The sequence below is a fragment of the Sphaerodactylus townsendi genome, linkage group LG04, assembly GCF_021028975.2.
Source record: "Sphaerodactylus townsendi isolate TG3544 linkage group LG04, MPM_Stown_v2.3, whole genome shotgun sequence".
In the NCBI taxonomy this organism is placed as follows: domain Eukaryota; kingdom Metazoa; phylum Chordata; class Lepidosauria; order Squamata; family Sphaerodactylidae; genus Sphaerodactylus; species Sphaerodactylus townsendi.
In genome coordinates, this window is record NC_059428.1 from 152,122,516 (window position 1) to 152,139,162 (window position 16,647).

At 47.7% G+C, this 16,647-nt stretch overlaps 1 protein-coding gene across 1 annotated transcript; it reads left to right on the forward strand.

Moving 5' to 3' along the window:
• The first annotated feature begins 252 nt into the window (after nt 1-252).
• METRN (meteorin, glial cell differentiation regulator) lies at nt 253-15,836 on the forward strand. Its single transcript, XM_048495152.1, has 4 exons — nt 253-700; nt 6,218-6,645; nt 11,014-11,079; nt 14,132-15,836. Exons 1-4 carry the CDS (start codon nt 612-614, stop codon nt 14,446-14,448), a joined length of 900 nt encoding a protein of 299 aa, XP_048351109.1. The 5' UTR covers nt 253-611; the 3' UTR covers nt 14,449-15,836.
• Nucleotides 15,837-16,647: the final 811 nt, after the last annotated feature.

Genomic DNA, 16,647 nt, shown 5'->3' on the forward strand with positions numbered 1-16,647 from the left:
AGCAATTTGCAAACCATCGCTGCCTGCCTGCTCTCACTGGACTCCTCCTCACATCTGGACAGGAATAATTTCACAGTGATTCTAAATCCCCCCCTACCCTCGCCCGCCTTTAATCACATTGTTCTCAAAAGCTCTGCTTGTTAGTCTAGAGGAGAGTCACCCCCTCCCCCTTCCCCCTGTTCCCATTGGCTAAAAGTTTCTCAGCCTGGCTTGGATTGGAAAAGCACAAAGAACCCCCCACCCACCCATCCACGCACACTGGCTCTCCGTTCCTGCCTCCAGCCCCACTGAAATTGACTAGAGATCCGCAAAGCACTTTTTAGCAAGTTTTAAATTCACCATGAGCATCTTGGCAGGGACCTATCCTTCCGCCTCTCTATCCTGTCTCAAATCGCAGTTCCTGTCTGCAGGAGCGGGGGCAAAAATATCCTCCTGCACTGCCTGAAAGCAGTGGGAAGGGATCTGCCCCTAAGAGGAGATGGTGCAAACAAGAGAGACACGGGCATTATTAACTCCTCGGGCGCATTCCAGGATGGTGCTACCAAAGGATTCCTTCCCCTACATTTGATTTCTTGCCCTCTCCGGCTTTGCCGGGAGAAGAGACCTTAAGGATGCCTTTGGCGTTCAAGCTTTTTTGCCTTGTACTCTTGGATACAGCCCTTTGCAGTTACTCAGAAGACCAGTGCAGTTGGAGGGGAAGGTAGGTATGACTTCCATGTCCCCTGCTTGAAAATTGTGGGGGGGGGGGGGGAGTCAAAACCTTGATGTCACTTGGCTGCCCTACCAGGGTCTTTACTTTCTTGTTTGTTTCCCTCTCTTGGTAATAGCAGGGTCAGGGTTTTCAAATCTTGGCATGCCATGCTTGACAGACATTCCGGTGACTAATGGATTTGGTCCAATAGCGGTTGGAGGGGCCCGCACAAAGAAAGAAGGCAGGTTTTTCAAATAGAAACCTGGAGGTGCAGGGAGAGACAGCTTGCTAGACGGAGAATAAGGCCCGGCATCATTCCTTGGTTGATTTGGTACCAACAAAGGGAGGATGAAATCCATTCAGCGGGGACTTTCTATAGGAAAATTGCCTTCAAGTGTGTTGCGTCCTCCTTATCTGGCCAATTCCTGGTTTTACTGTTTGGAACGGAGTTTCAGCAGATTTGGTTGTTAATTTCACCAGTCAGAGCTTTAAAGGAACGGGTTGCAACGTCCTCCGTTCTCTCAGAGATAAACACTGAACTAGATTTTGTCCCGGGAAGCTTCATTGTAAAGAGAGGGATGGTTTGGTTTGAGGCTCTCATTTTTGGTGGTTCCCTCTACCACACACCATCAATGCTGACCTGTGGAATCAAGCTGCAGAGGCAACTGACGAAGAGCAATCAGGCTCATCGAGCGGTCTACCACGATACATTTGTTAGTCTTTAGGGTCCCACAAGACTCTTGGTTGCTTTGTCCATGATGGACTCACAAGGCCACCCTTCCAGCATAGAATCAGGTTGTAACTTGCCTTTCGAGAGGAGAAAGTTCTTTATTACATTTTTATTGCTCTCCAAAAAGCACAGAATGGCATTGGATGGGTCTGCATATTTTAAGTGCAAAGTTTGTAAGGCTGAAAGACATCAACTGTATGTCCAATCATAGCTACTACCCAACATGACTGTCCTCTGCTGTGAAGATTCAGTTTTTTCAGCTGTGATGTTTTTGTTTTGTATGCAATATCTACACAATTCTCCCCCCCCCCTTTCAATCACCACACAGCAAACCAGAGCTAGCATTAGCAATGCCTGGTTTTCTTTAAAAATTTTGCTTGCTTTTCTATGATTCTAATGATCTGATAACAGCGGATCACTCTGGAAATCTAGTGTGCGTATGAACTGAGATCCACAGGGTGTTAGGAATACCTAAAGGTAGGTTCCTGCCTTTCAAAAACAAAACAATTCAGTTGGGCAAACTGTATGTCCAGAAGGAGTTTCAGAGGTGCACAGAAGTTTTACTGGGCTGGGGATTCACAATCTTCCTGGATCATTTCTGCAGCTATTTCTCTGTGTTGGAATTTGATACAAAGATGATGACACAATGGCCTATATTAGGTATTAAGACTAGAAGGGCAGGGGTGGAGTAGCCATTGTAGCCAATGCAAACTTCCCAGTAGGCCAATGGCCTGTTCCTCAACTTGGACCAGTACAACCCAGGGTACAACCCAGGGTAGAAGGTCCATGCATAGCACAGAGGGAAAAAATTCCTCGTGCACATGAGCTGGGTGCAGCTTGCAGACAGTTATGCCCCAACCTAGTTGCAGGAGGCGCCCAGCTGAGCTGTGCAAGATACAAGGTTGGCTGGCTCTTCCTCCCTCCTTTGTGGGGGTGTGGCCTGGACAGGACAGGGCACTTGTCCAGGGCTGTTTTTAACTCCCATTTTTCCTCCCAGTCTGCCCCTGCTAGCAGGAGGTTACAGTGAGACAGAGAGCTGAAGCATTGTCTGAGTAGGTTCTTGACTAATCTTGTTCCAGAAGCTCAGCTGTATATATTCCGAACAGTTTTCAAGGGCAGCTCTTGTTCTGAGTGCATGACAGTAGTCTAGTCAACGGCAGTTTGGTAGACTTTTTAGGAAGAACAGTGAAGCTGAGGTGGAATTCATACACCTATTTGCTGTGCTCAAGGGGCTGATGCGCCAAAGAAGGTCATTGTCTGTCTTAAAATGTATATATACTATTCACCTTACCTTGCCAATTCATTGGTATTTGGGAGGGATCACCACTCATGCTGACGGGATTCATGGGTGCTCTATAGGGTAATGGAAACAAACAACATACATTGTGGCGTTAGCTTTTAAGAGGCAGAGTCTACTTTGCCAGATGTGATTAACAACTGTCCAGTACATTTTTATCCCTCCCTTCCTCCAGATCCGCATCTAGTGTCCTATCCCTACGTTTTATCCTCACAACAACCCTGTAAGATGGTTGAGGCTGAGAGGGTGTGACTGACCCAAAGTCACCTAGCAAGCTTTGTTGCAGTGTAGAGATTTGAAACTTGGCCTCCTAGACCACAGGACAACATTAACGACTGCACCACATCAGCTCACTAACGCAACACTCCTTGGTTCTCACACTCCCGGGCCTGCTTTGGAATAGCTCATCTCATCCCACTCTATCCAATCTTCTCTTTTGGACTCTGCTGACACAGGCTATGACTTCAGACATCAGACTATGGTCTGCCCAATGCTGGAATAAAACCACAAGCCTACCAACAGCAGCTCCTCTGCCTGGCAGCAGTTAGAATCAGAGAAGAGACCCCAAGGGCCATCAAGTCCAACCCCCTGCAATGCATCCAGGATCTTTCACATTGCCCGGTACTTATTCAACTAAAGATGCCAGCGATTGAGCCTGAGTTCTGATCCCGGGGTTGGTTGACCTGCTTAGCTCCTGCTAAATGCAGCTGCAGAAACTGCTCTCTCTCTCTCTCACACACACACACACACAGACAGAGTTGAGCAAGATGCAGATGCATTACTTGGTTTGAGAATGGCGGCGCTGAGCTTAAAAGTCCAGAGGCCAATCAAGCTTCCCAAGCCAGATTTTGCAGAGTAGGCATTGCACAAATGGCAGACAGTTTTGGAATGCTGAACGAATAGTACATTTTTTAAAGAATGGCCCAACCAGTAAAATACAAGGGTATCCTCACTGGCTACCACAGAAAGGGGACTTTCCACATGCCACAGTAAGACTGATCTTTACGTTCACACTGCCCCTTCTTTCCAGCAATTGTTTCTAATACCCAGCATCTGTGTATAGTCCTGTTTCCCATTTGGAAGAGATTTGTGGGAAGACTCTGTAAATGGTGGTCATTATGTAGTATGGATTGGTATCGTACAGGTTGGTTATTGCACAGTGTCTGTAAACAGAGATGTGTAACAGCAAGTGTGCAAATATAAACACTTCTAAACTATATTTATTGCCTAGCTCTGGTAACTCACAAACATCATTTTTGACAGTCCATTTTCATTTAATCCAGAGGTCTCTGGCTAACAGTCCACAAACCCCTTTTGGATAAGAAGAGGAGGAGTTTGGATTTATACCCCACCTTTCTCTCCTGTAAGGAGACTCAAGGTGGCTTACAAGCTCCTTTCCCTTCCTCTCCCCACAACAGATACCTCATGAGGTAGATGGGGCTGAGAGAGCTCCAAAGAACTGTGACTAGTCCAAGATCCCCCAGCAGGAATGGAGGAGTGCGAAAACACATCTGGTTCACCAGATAAGCCTTTGCCACTCAGGTGGAGGAGTGGGGAATCAAACCTGGTGCTCCAGATTAGATTCCACCTGCTCTGAACCATTACACCACGCTGGCTCTCAACATGGAGTAGTAGTTGTTGGACTAAGGGATAAGGAATCCCAGGTTTGAATCTCTACTCTGCTGTGGAAGCGTGCTGGGTGACCTTGGGTCCGTCACACATTGGCAGTCTTGAACCTGGCAGGTGTTTGGATGGGAGATCTCCAAGAAACACCAGGGGAGAGCAAGATGTGGAGGCAGGCGATGGCAAACCCACCTTTGAAGATCTCGTCCCTTGAAGACCCTACATCCGCATAGGTGTCAAATTTGTGGCCCTCCAGATGTTATGGACTACAGTTCTTATCATCTGTAGTCCCTAACATCTGGAGGGCCACGAGTTTGACACCTGTGCACGGGTGTCAGAATAGATAGGTTAATAGCAAGACTCAAAATGCCAAAAAAAAGAGAGTCATCTTTAATATGGAAGAGTTTAACTGTTCTGTTTCCTGGATATGTCAAATGTGTTTGTTTTTTAATTCCCTCTTGCCAAATAGTCTACTGAAAAGACCTTTATTCAGTGAAGAATGGAGGAAGGTGACTTGGACTTGTAAAAATTTGAGGATTTATGTTTATAAGGGGGGGTGCACATTCTTGCAGCGGGCACCTTTCTGTGAACTTGGGGAATCTCCCAGTATTCATTCATAAAGAAGACAAACCAATGAAAGCCTCGAGGGGCCTCTAGAGGGCAGTCACAAGAGAGCTCTTTGAGAAGATCTAAGGAACAGAGTGGCCCCATATGCTTCGGAGCGCTCTTGATCCTCCAGACAATGTGGCGGATGAGATGAGTCAGTCTGTGGGGGGATTGAAAGAGCCCGTCGAGTGCCTTCAGGCATCTGGACTGCGTTGTATGGCGTGGCTTTCTGCTCAGCCATTTGGGTAGAGCAATCCAGAAAAGAAGGCACAAGCCATGATGCTGAAACACAAAAGTGGACAGGGCTACGAGACTCACCTCATCTGGCTCTCTCCAGTTCCACGTGGGAATTGGCCTTCCAGACTTGAAAAGAGACAGGAACTGGGGTCCAGAAGGAACAAATGCCAACGATGGGGAGTGAAAAGTTCCCCACCCTTCCCACATTTGTAGCACCCAGAAGCTGAGCCTCAACCAGGGCTGAGTTGCCCACCGCCGAGGCAAACCAAGGAGACTTCCTCCCCATCCCAGAGAACTCTGGGAACTGTAGTTTGGGTGCTGGGAAGAGGTCAAGAGATCTCTGAGGACTCCCAGAACCCTTGTCAAACGACACTTCCCACAGTTCTTTGCGGGTGACTAGGACCAGTCATATCAAAGACTACGGATATGCTGTAAAAACTGAGTGAAAATTCAATGTTTGTAGGTCTCCGGAATAACGATAGCCTGAATTCTGCACTGAGAAAAACAATGCAACCTGCATAAATGGTGCAAATCAAACATGTTGACATGTATTGCTCCCAGTTGTTGGGAGGCTAGGGAGCTACATATGCTTAAGACATTTCAAGTCCTGCTCAGCCCTGATTTGGCAGCATTTACACTTTCACACCTCCATTCAGTCTTAAGGTTTGCAACCTGCGGCTCTCCAGATGTTCATGGACTACAAATCCCATCAGCCCCTGCCAATTGGCCATGCTGGCAGGGGCTGATGGGATTTGTAGTCCGTGAACATCTGGAGAGCCGCATTTTGCAGACCCCTGGGCTAGAAAATGGGCTTATTTCTTTTTGAAATGATGGGCAAGTCGGATTAATATGATCCCCAGTTTCCTTCTTGCAAGGCATGCACACAGATAAGCACACAGCAGGCTGTCCTAAATGGCCACTTCTACAGCAAACCCTATTTGGCAAGCCAATGACCAGAGTTCATGTTAACTCTAATAGTCCATCAGTGGCTACTGGTCTGATCCAGCAGGGATGTTATGTTCTTACGTTGCAGTGGCCTGTCCCAAGAATCAGGCAGCGTGGAGCAGATCTCGTTGCACTGCGCAGAGGGATCGCTGGAGTGGCTGTACCCTGCTGGAGCCTTGCGCCTGAGCCTCTTTCCTCGCCTCTCTACGGGCTCCACGGGCAAAGAGAGGCGTCCTCGGAGCATCACGGCCTGCATCAAATCATCCAGCACCTTTCGCGGAGCTCAGATCTACTTGGAGAGGGACGGCATCTTGGAGCTCCTGCTTTCTGAGGCTGATGCGGCGTTGCAGCCCAAGGTGCGCTGCTTCAGTTGGCTGCCCAAGGAGAAGGTCGCTCTGTTCCTCCAGTCCACCCTGCACCGGGACATCAGCCGCCGGATTGCTGCCTTCCGCTATGAACTGAGGGGAGACTGGAATTCCCGCTTCTCCTGGCCTTCTGGCAACCGCAGCGTGGAAGGTAAGTGGTCCAGTGGCAGCACACAGTGGGAATAGGGCTGCCAAGTCCTCCCTGGCCATCAGTGGGGAGTAGGGATGGGGAAAGGATGCCAGCCCCCAGTTAGGAAACTCCTAGAGGTTTGGGGGTGGATCCTGGGGAGGACGGGGGCCTCAGAGGGATACAAGCGGGCCATAGAGTCCAACCTCCAGAACATCCATTTTCTCCAGATTGCTATAGTCTGGAGATCAGCTGTAACTCTGGTGGATCTTTAAGTCCCATTAGGAGGCTGGCGTCCCTAAATGGTAACTTGTGACTTTGTGACGCATTCCGAGTTGGATGTATCTCAGAACTGTTGGCGCGCCAGCCCACTGCTCACAATAGCTTTGGCATCTTAAACCCAGGCCCCAAACATCTGCTTCGCACATGAGGCTCTTGCAGGCGAGCAGGCTCCGTTCAGATGTCACGCAGACAGTATTCACAAAGGGAGGATGCAATTTCCCCTGTTTTATCATGTTCTGGGGCATTTCTTTTGGCAAAGCACAAGCCACAGCCCACCCAGCACACACAGGCTGATTGCAATCGAAAGCAACGAGAGCGGCCTAGTTTTCCCAAGGACACGATATGCCAACAGCCTCCCTCAAAGCAAGCACAGGAGATGGTGGGTAACCGGAGCCACCCGTTTGGAGTGTGCTCGGCTATCAGAAACACAAGCCCAGAGGAGGAACATCTAATCGGCCTCATCTCTGAGTTAACAAAAGTCCAGTGTGCAGAAGCCCTGCTGGGGAGTCATCGTCCCAGCAGTTCAGTCGGCACCAAAGATAAGGCCTGGACACAGGCTGCTATAGCAACCCAGGCACTTCACCCAATGGGGAATGGTTTTTTTCTGAGAAACCTTGACACTGAGGCCACAGTCCGACACAGAGCTAGGCACGCTTGGTCGCTGTGGGAGAGCGGCTACAGGGAATTGCTGCACTGGAATGGCTCGGTTGTCCTGGATGCTGTGCTTTAGGTATGGCCTCACTTCATGTCAGACGGCCACTGACAACCAGAAAAAAAAGAGAGAAAATAATAAAAGAGAGAGACGGGGAGAGTGGGTCCATTTTTGCATCTGTCGAACGACATTCCTAGATGCAGATGAACATAAGAGGTTGCCCAGCGCTGAATCAGACCCCCCCCCCCCAGTCCATCACACTCAGTATTGTCTGCTCAAATTGGTTGTGGCTCTCTAGGGTCTCAGGTAAAGGCCTTTGAGAGCCAGCATCAGAGGTGGGATCCAGCAGGTTCTCACAGGTTCCCGAGAGTAGGTTACTAATTATTTGTGTGTGCCGAGAGGGGGTTACTAATGGGTGATTTTGCCACGTGATTTTTGCCTTAGTTACTCCCCTCCTCTCAGCAGTAGCGCGCAGAACTTGAAGCAGTCTAGCAGGAGGTGCACCGGCGTGCGTGGCAGCCTGTGCCTGCGTGCATTCGTTTCCCGCCTAAGGACCGGCGCAGCAGCTGCGTCCTTGCCACAGCCCTGCCCAGGAATGCCCCGCCCACGGAATGCCTGGCCACGCCCCCGCCGTGCCCCTCTCAGCCCCATTGGCGCTACGCCACAGTTTGAATCCCACCACCATGGGAACCTGTTACTAAAATTTTTGGATCCCACCACTGGCCAGCATGGTATAGTGCAGAGGTCTGCAACCTGTGGCTCTCCAGATGTTTATGGACTACAATTCCCATCAGCCCCTGCCAGCATGGCCAGTTGGGAACTGTAGTCCATGAACATCTGGAGAGCCACAGGTTGCAGACCCCTGGTGTAGTGGTTAAGAGCACACGGATTCTAATCTGGAAAACCAGGTTTGATTCCCACTCCCTCCCCTGAGTGGCAGAGGCTTCATCTGGTAGGAACCAGGGATGTGTTTCTGACACTTTCCTACATTCCTCTGCTGGGGACGCTTTTGGAGCCTAGTCGCTTTGGAGCTCCACTCTCAGCCCTGCACCCTTGGCCTCGCACAAAGGTGAAATGCTGTTGTGGGAGAGAGGAAGGGAAAAGGAGGTGCTTGTAAGCTTTCACCTTGAACAGGACAGAAGCAGGTGGGGTATATTTCCAAATCCAATCCAGTGGAGCACAGCGCTCTTCCCCACTTTTCCCCACTCTACCACCACATTAAACAAGCGCTACTCACTGGCGCTACAATATTTGAATCTTGGCAAGGCCTGGCTTCCCCATGCAGAGCTGGTCCAGCTGTGCTACTGTTTTCTCCAAACGCGCCAGGAATGATGTGTGTGCTACTGAGGGGGGCAATTCCGACAATGGCAGCGTTAGAGCGGCAATGGGCTGCGTTGTCACCGCTCACCGTGAGTGGGGAGTCGCCATGGGACCCCGCGCCACTTGGCCTGAGAAAAGTCTTTACGCAGCAGAAGCTGTAAGTGGGGAAAGGCCTAGTGTTTCTATTAGCCTGAGGGCCATACACACCGCGAAAGAGGTACTTCAGCCAAAGCCCTACTCCCCTAAGCAGTTTACATAAAGTATAAAACATGTTGTGAGAGTTTTTCAGGCATTAGAGTACAGAAGCAATGCAGTTATATAACATTAAGCGGAATATCATAAATTTAGTTATAACAGGATTGTACTTTTAGGAATTTTTTAACCGCCATTATTACAACTTAGCTTTTGTGGTTTGAACATCAGTTGAACTTTCTCTGATTTTTGCTGCTAGAAACATAAATATCGCTACTTTGGATGTAACCTCAGCATACACATCAGCCATCAGAAAGCAAACTTTCTCCTCCTCGCTGCCTGTCAGGCCTGACAGGATATCATTGATATATTTGTTACGGACAGCAGAATAAAATGGGCAATGAAGTGTGTAGTGTATTATGTCCTCACTCTGATTTAAGCTACATCTGCATACTCGTAGCTCTCTTGGTATTTTAGGTGGGGTATAAGTCCAAACTCCTCCTCCTCCTGTTGCCAGATCCTCTAGAGATGCTTGAGATTGAACCAGGAACCTTCTGTATGCTGAGCAGATGTTCTTTCCCTGAGCCGCTTCCCTCTCATCACTGCTATAATGTAACCAGAAATACCACTCTCTCCCACCTCCAGAGCCAGTTCTGTCTGCTCTGCAGGGGCTGCCTGTGGACGGGGGACTTTGCAAAGGCCCCTCTCTCCTTCCTTATGGCTCACACTCTATAATTCATTCCAAAAAGGCTGGGGAACCTGAGCAGCTCTTCTTCCAACTGCAGGGAGCTCTGGGCACCCCGGGGTTCCTTGGGAACACAGCCTCCAACACCAGCTTAGATGGACAGGACTTATCAAGAGGACAGGCCTCAAAAAAGTGGACTGTCCACTGAAAAAGAAGACATCTGGCCACCCTAATTTTGTGTGTCCCTTGCTGTCTTAGCATACCCTTCGACCTCTGGCGATCACATCCTTCGACTCTTCTTTCCTCTAAGGAGGGGAAGCCCATATCCAAAATCTATTTCATGTTTACACAGGTTCATATCCGACATCACACAAAACCATTGTGCAGTTCAAGAAATTAGGAATACCGTGTTTCCCCCAAAATAAGACAGGGTCTTACATTAATTTTTGCTCCAAAAGATGCGTTAGGGCTTATTTTCAGGGGAAGTCTTATTTTTTTCCATGATTTTGCGCCCCAACGCCCCCAATGACCAAATCAGCTGCACCAGGGAATCTGTAACTAGGGCTTATTTTTGGAGGAGGGCTTATATTTCAAGCATCCTCCAAAAATTCTGAAAAATCATGCTAGGGCTTATTTTCAGGGAAACAGGGAAGTATGCATCTTAACGCAGGCCACTCCATTAGATAGTTCTAGTCTCCCAAACCCAGATCTCTGTAATTACAAATGAGGAGCATTTGTATGCGCATGCAGGCTGAGTGAGAATGAAAGCACTGAATGCACGCAACACTGTCCATATTGACATGCACAAAATACTAGAGTATCTGCAGTCTTGCTAGACAATAAGCTCTTACAGAATTGAAAACAGTGGTGGTTTGGAAGAAGCCTCACATCATTCAATAAAACATTTCTCTCAAGGGCTGACTCTGGAAGGAAAAAAGCCCAGTACTGTACAAACCTAATTCACAGGCAGCTGATTGGCTAGTACCCATGCCGTCAACAAGGTAACCCCTCCCACCAATCTCTGAAGCAGTTTTGCAGTTATGTTAAAAATTGGGTGTTTTTTTTAATCAATTGGATGCATAACAAGCATGCATTCCCTATACCCTTTGCATATGCTCATTAAAGACAGAAGTGAATATTGGGGGCAGTGAAGCAGTTGGAGCTTTGAGCAAAGGTTATCGGCCTTAATAGAAGGGAAGGTAGCTGAGAATTGAGAATGGAACCCCATGGGTAAATGACTGTTATTTTTTCTCTTTGGAAGATGCGGGCACTTGCCGGCCGTGTAACAACACAGAAATCCTGATGGCTGTTTGTACTAGTGATTTTGGTGAGTACCTTTTCCCATTCATTCCTTCTTTGCTTTTTAAATTGCTCCTCATTTCAGCAGGAACAGTTCATCATCCTAATCAAAAACACGCTAGTCAAAGATATGAGAGCCAGCATGGTGGAGTGGGTAAGAGCAGGTGGACTCTGGTCTGGAGAAGCGGGTTTGACTCCCTCCTACTCCACATGAGTGACGGACTCTTATCTGGTGAACTGTATTTGTTTCTCCATTCCTACACTCCTGCTTGGGCTTGTCACAGTTCTCTGAGAACTCTCTCACCTTGGGCTTGTCATCATCAATCAATCAATATGCCTTTTATTAGCATAGTATAACAACAAATATATAAACATTTAAATAACTAATTAGATATAGATCAGCAGCAATAAGCAAATAAAAACAATAGCTATTGTTTTAAAATAACGGCCAGGAAGGAAGCAACTGCACAAGTAACATCAAAAGAATGGTCATGTAAAAGAAAATGTACAGCATAAGTAGAGTTTTGTATTTTCTTTGCCAATAATAGAGGGTGAATCAAACTTGATCATACATCGGCATTTAGGACACATTCAAGCAGAATACGAGTCAGGGAGTCAAGTGAGCCACATCGACAGAACCTTTGATGTTTCGGGATTTGTTGGTATCTGCCGGATGTCACAGTTGAAGGAAGGCTATTAAATCGGGCCAACATAAAGGCCCGATGCTGTTCAACAGATAAGGTAGAAACTAAGTATCTAGCTGGGACTCCATACTTAGGAGAAATTCCCAGTGCTCGAGGTGAACAGGTTGGGATCATGATTGAGTAAAACAAATGTATCTCATGATCTCTCAACCTATCACTAATTTGAGTTAAAATGAATTTTTCATTGCTATTGTGTAATGTAACTATGTCAATTCCAATATGCCTAATTTTTTGGATAATCATTTTAGACCATTTTGAAATATAATTATCTGTAAGAAGATAGTATGTCATATTGTTTTGATTTGTTCTAAAATGAATCTTAAACCAATACTTTATTATAGTGATCCAAGCCTTGGTCTCAATTAATGATAAGCCAGCTTCAAGGCATAGTGTGGTAAGGGTTACACTATTAGGAACACCCATAACTCGCCTCAAAAAGTTTGTTTGAACATGTTCAAGTTCTGAAGTAAAGGCTTCTATCCATATGGGGATTCCATAGAGGATCTTCGGGACTACTTTAGCTTGAAAGATCTTTAAAGCAGCATCCAGTGAATGATGGCCCTTCCCATAGTAGAATTGCACAATACCCGAAGTTAGACATTTTCCAGATGTTACAGAACAGGATCTTTGTAGAGACCAACTGAAATTATAATGGAACCTTGGGCTTGTCACAGTTCTCTGAGAACTCTCTCAGCCGCACTTACTGCACAAGGTGTCTGTTGGAAGAGGAAGGGAAGGAGTTTGTAAGCCGCCTTGAGTCTCCTTACTGGAGAGAAAGGTGGGGTATATATCCAAACTTTTCTCCTTTTCTTCTTCATGCCCTGCCTTCCGCAAGCTTAAAGAGGTTCAACTTCACCCTGGCCAGCAGCGATACAGATTCAGACTACCCATAAAGCCACCCACTCCTCAGCTTGGACATGGATGGTTTTTCCTTTCATTTTAAATATCTGTGCAGGGCTGTCCTCACAGTGGGCATCACCAATTATGGCCCTACATGCTTCACCCTGCATGTAACAATGGCCCTGCATGCTTTGCCCTTCTTGCCTCCTGATTTGCAACGCCACACAATAGAAGGAGAGGTCACGGGGGTCCACAGGCTGCCCACTCCAGGGTTGCCATGGCAACCCGGGAAGTTAAACAGAAGAATGAGGAGCTTTCCCAAGCCAGATCAGGTCCACGGCCTGTTAGAATATCTCAGACAATCTAATTCTTGCTGATCAAGAGGAAATCAGTTCCACTAAAAGAGGCCAACCCTTGTGTATAACTGACCAGATTTTGATTATATTCAACCAGCTGCCTCAGAACTGGTGACCACCAGAAGACCATGCCTACTTATGCTAAAAATACTGCCTAATCCTTGTAGAGCATCATATTTTGGCTATTGCAGTTCTTTGCTTGCTGGTCTCCTACTCGAGCAACTTGGGCTGAGAAGGGACAGTGGCTCAGGGGTAGAGAACTCCCGGATTCAGTTCTCAACATGAGATCACAGAGTCGGTGATGTGAAAGATCTTTGACCCCTAATTGCTGCAGCTGGTTGGCTGGTTGGCATAGTAGAGAAGACTGACCTTGATGGTCCTGAGTGTCTGATCAAACAGAAGATAAGCCTAAAGCAGTGATACTCGCTCAGTGGCTCAGGGGCCACATGTGGTTCTTGCACGTGCCACTTATGATACCATCCCCCAATATGGCACCTGCTCTGCTCTTCAGGGAAGTAGGTTAAGGCAACTGCTTAGTGAGGGTTGTATTTGGCTAGTGGAGTCCCACTTAGCACAAAGAGATGTTTAGGTGGGATTTCTTTTCCTGCATTACTCCTTATCGTGTTAGTCTCCAGAATAATAGAAAACAAGATTGCATTATCTTCAACCTGATATCCCTTCAAATATTTAAATATGGCTATCATGTCACCCCTTAACCTTCTTTTCTCCAGATTAAAGATCCCCAGTTTCTTAATATTCACTAGTGTCTTCAATAAGCATTAAAGAAAGGGTACAGAGGATGCATGCTGATTTTTATTCACCCAATTGAATAAAAAATAGCACATTTTAAAAACAACTGCAAAAGTGCTTCAGAAATTGGTGGGAGGGGTTGCCTTGTTGACTGCTTGGGTACTAGCCAATCAGCTGCCCGTGGATTGGGTTTGTAGAGTACTGGACATTTTTCCTCCCAAAGTTCAGCCCCAGAGAGGAATGTTTACATTGAATGGAGCAAGGCTTCTTCCACTGTTCTGCAAACATGACATCCTTTACATTATAAGACTCCAAAGCAAGGATTTGTTACAATTCATCAATGGAAGGCATTCACTCTGATGCAGATGCTTCCAAGAATATCTAAACAGTTATTTCAATTTTCTTTTCTCCTGAAATTCCCCTCCTGTAGTCATCCGTGGCAATATCCGGACAGTCTCCAACAACGTGGATCTGCAGGAATCCATCATCAATGTGAGCGCCACCCGGATCCACCGCCAGAAATTTGCCTTGTTCCAACCAGTTGGCAAGTATGGGAAATCAGCAGGCAGCATTCGCACGCTGTTGCGGTGTGGGGTGAAACCAGGACCCGGCAGCTTCTTGTTCACGGGGTGGCTGCACTTTGGGGAGGCCTGGCTCAGCTGTGCCCCTCGCTACAAAGACTTCCGCCAGATATATGAGGATGCCCGCCAGGCTCACGAAAACCCATGTGAAGTCTCACTGGACTGATTCGGGGCAAAGGGCAGAAGAACGGAGTCTGGCTTGAGAATTGGACAGGGGATGGGAAAAGAGTTGCCATTAACTTGGGGAGGGGTGCCCTAAATGGCTGTGAATAGCAAAAAGCTCACAAATGGCATTCCTTTGTTATATGCAGCTAGTGGGCCTGCCCCAAACGGACACGGCTGTCCATCAAAAGAAGCAGCTATAGGTTATAACAGAGGCTGAGGATCTGGGTGCTACCCTGTTAGACTGGGACACGTAGAAAACAACATGAAGGGAATTACTCTGAGGACTCCAAGTGCATCACAGAATAATGGAGGGTCTGCTCTTTCACTTCCCGCTGACCATTTGGTGAGCCAAGAATGTCCACAAAGCAAACTCACTTCTCTGAACCATGGCAGCACGGCTTTCCAAGATGATTTCTTAGTCGGTGACCAAAATCACAAGCAGACTGGAATTCTCTTGCCAAGCAAACAGGGTCTTAAATATTTTTCCCCACCAGGACCCTTCTCCCCCGCCCGAGATCAAACATGGCGCATGGCATCTGGTAGGTGGAAGAAGGGAGCCAGAACGGGAAGGAGGGGGATAGACTACTGTACAGTTTAGCTGTCACATTTTCATCGAAATACGACAGTGGTCAAACAGGTCTTTGCCTGAAGACAGACTAATGGAGAACCAGGGCGTGTTTTATGGAACTCCAACCTAACCAGGGGAGAGGTGAACGGGTTCTGCATCTCAGACTGCTGTCGTTCCTCTTCTGACCTTTATGAAATTTGACGGTCCATCTCTGACACCGTGCTGTTGCCTTCAGGAAGAAGATCCAGAGTCTGTATGTTGGATGGGACAGAGCTAGGCAAATTCTGAGCCCCTTCCTCCAACACTGCAACACTGCCAATTCTACCTGGCCTGCCATCACCTCACCTGCCCAGCATTGGCCCTTTGGGATCAACCTGCCCAATCAGGAGTGCCCAGCAGATGCAGAAACAAAACTCAAATTTGGAATTGTGGGAAGAGGGAAAAGTTACTAACAGAAATTGGCACAGGGGGGTAGGTTGATTGTAACCAAGACTGAAAAAATGGGAGTGGCTTCCAGTATCTAAAGAATTAGTCCACGTGTCTGGGGTGCTGAAGAATGCAGTAAAGCAGATTTCAAGTGCCCTTGCATGTGGCATCTGGCCGACATGTCTTCTGACTTCTCTAGTCCTTGATTCCAGCCATTTCCTGATCTCTCAAGATGGAGATTAGGCTTTCCTCTGGCACTGCTCAGTTATTGCCCAGAAAAAGAAGAAGAAGAGTTTGGATTTATATCCCCCTTTCTCTCCTGTAAGAAGACTCAAAGGAGCTTACAATCTCCTTTCCCTTCCCCCCCCACCCCCCGGCCCCAGCAACCATCCTGTGAGGTGGGTGGGGCTGAGAGAGCTCCGAAGAACTGTGACTAGTCCAAGGTCACCCAGCTGGCCTGTGTTGGAGTGCACAGGCTAATCTGGTTCACCAGAGCTCACCTCCAGTGGCATAGCACCAATGGGGTGGAGTGGGGGGGGGTGACGCCCCAGGCGGAACAGAGGTGGAGGCATGGTGGGGGCCATGGCAGGGGTGTTCCGGGGCAGGCAGCATTGCGGCAGGGTGCCCTGGGCGCAGTTTCCCTTCGCTCTGCTCCTGCTTACCTCCACAGCTCAAGTGGCAGAGCAGGGAATCAAACCCAGTTCCCCAGATTAGAGTGCACCTGCTTTTAACTACTACACCCCGCTGGCTCTCAGGGGAAGGGAAGAGAGACCAAAACAGAGGACTGGCTTCCTTCCTCTCCCTCATTCCACTCAGGCCTCCTTCGCCCTGTCCTGCCAAGCTTGTTCCTAAGTTTTGCAACAGCCCACAAAAATGACACATCCCTGGTTGTAACCGTGAACTGTCTGTCCACTTATTCACAATGCTTCAGGGAAGAAGAAAAAACAAATGCTGCTAAATCCCAGAAATGTTTAGGTTTCCTTACAGGCTTCTCACCCCTCCAGGGTTTGTAAATATTTAACATTGCTGACTGGTTACAATCGTTCCATGCCTTTGCACATGCAACTTTTCCATGCAAGAATGCCACCATACTAAAAAAAAAAACACGCATGCCATCTTTTACCTTTACCACCTGGAGTCTCACTACAACCACCACGAGCAATGTGACGTTCGAACATGCTTCTTAGCTGTGTCTTCCCAGCAACT

What these genes read in the sequence shown, in the direction of transcription:
- METRN (XM_048495152.1), top strand. Translation starts at nt 612, where the DNA reads ATGCCTTTGGCGTTCAAGCTTTTTTGCCTTGTACTCTTGGATACAGCC. An exon ending in TGGCAACCGCAGCGTGGAAG is followed by an intron (nt 6,646 to 11,013) that starts GTAAGTGGTCCA and finishes TCTCTTTGGAAG; the next exon opens with ATGCGGGCACTTGCCGGCCG. An exon ending in TGTTTGTACTAGTGATTTTG is followed by an intron (nt 11,080 to 14,131) that starts GTGAGTACCTTT and finishes CCCCTCCTGTAG; the next exon opens with TCATCCGTGGCAATATCCGG.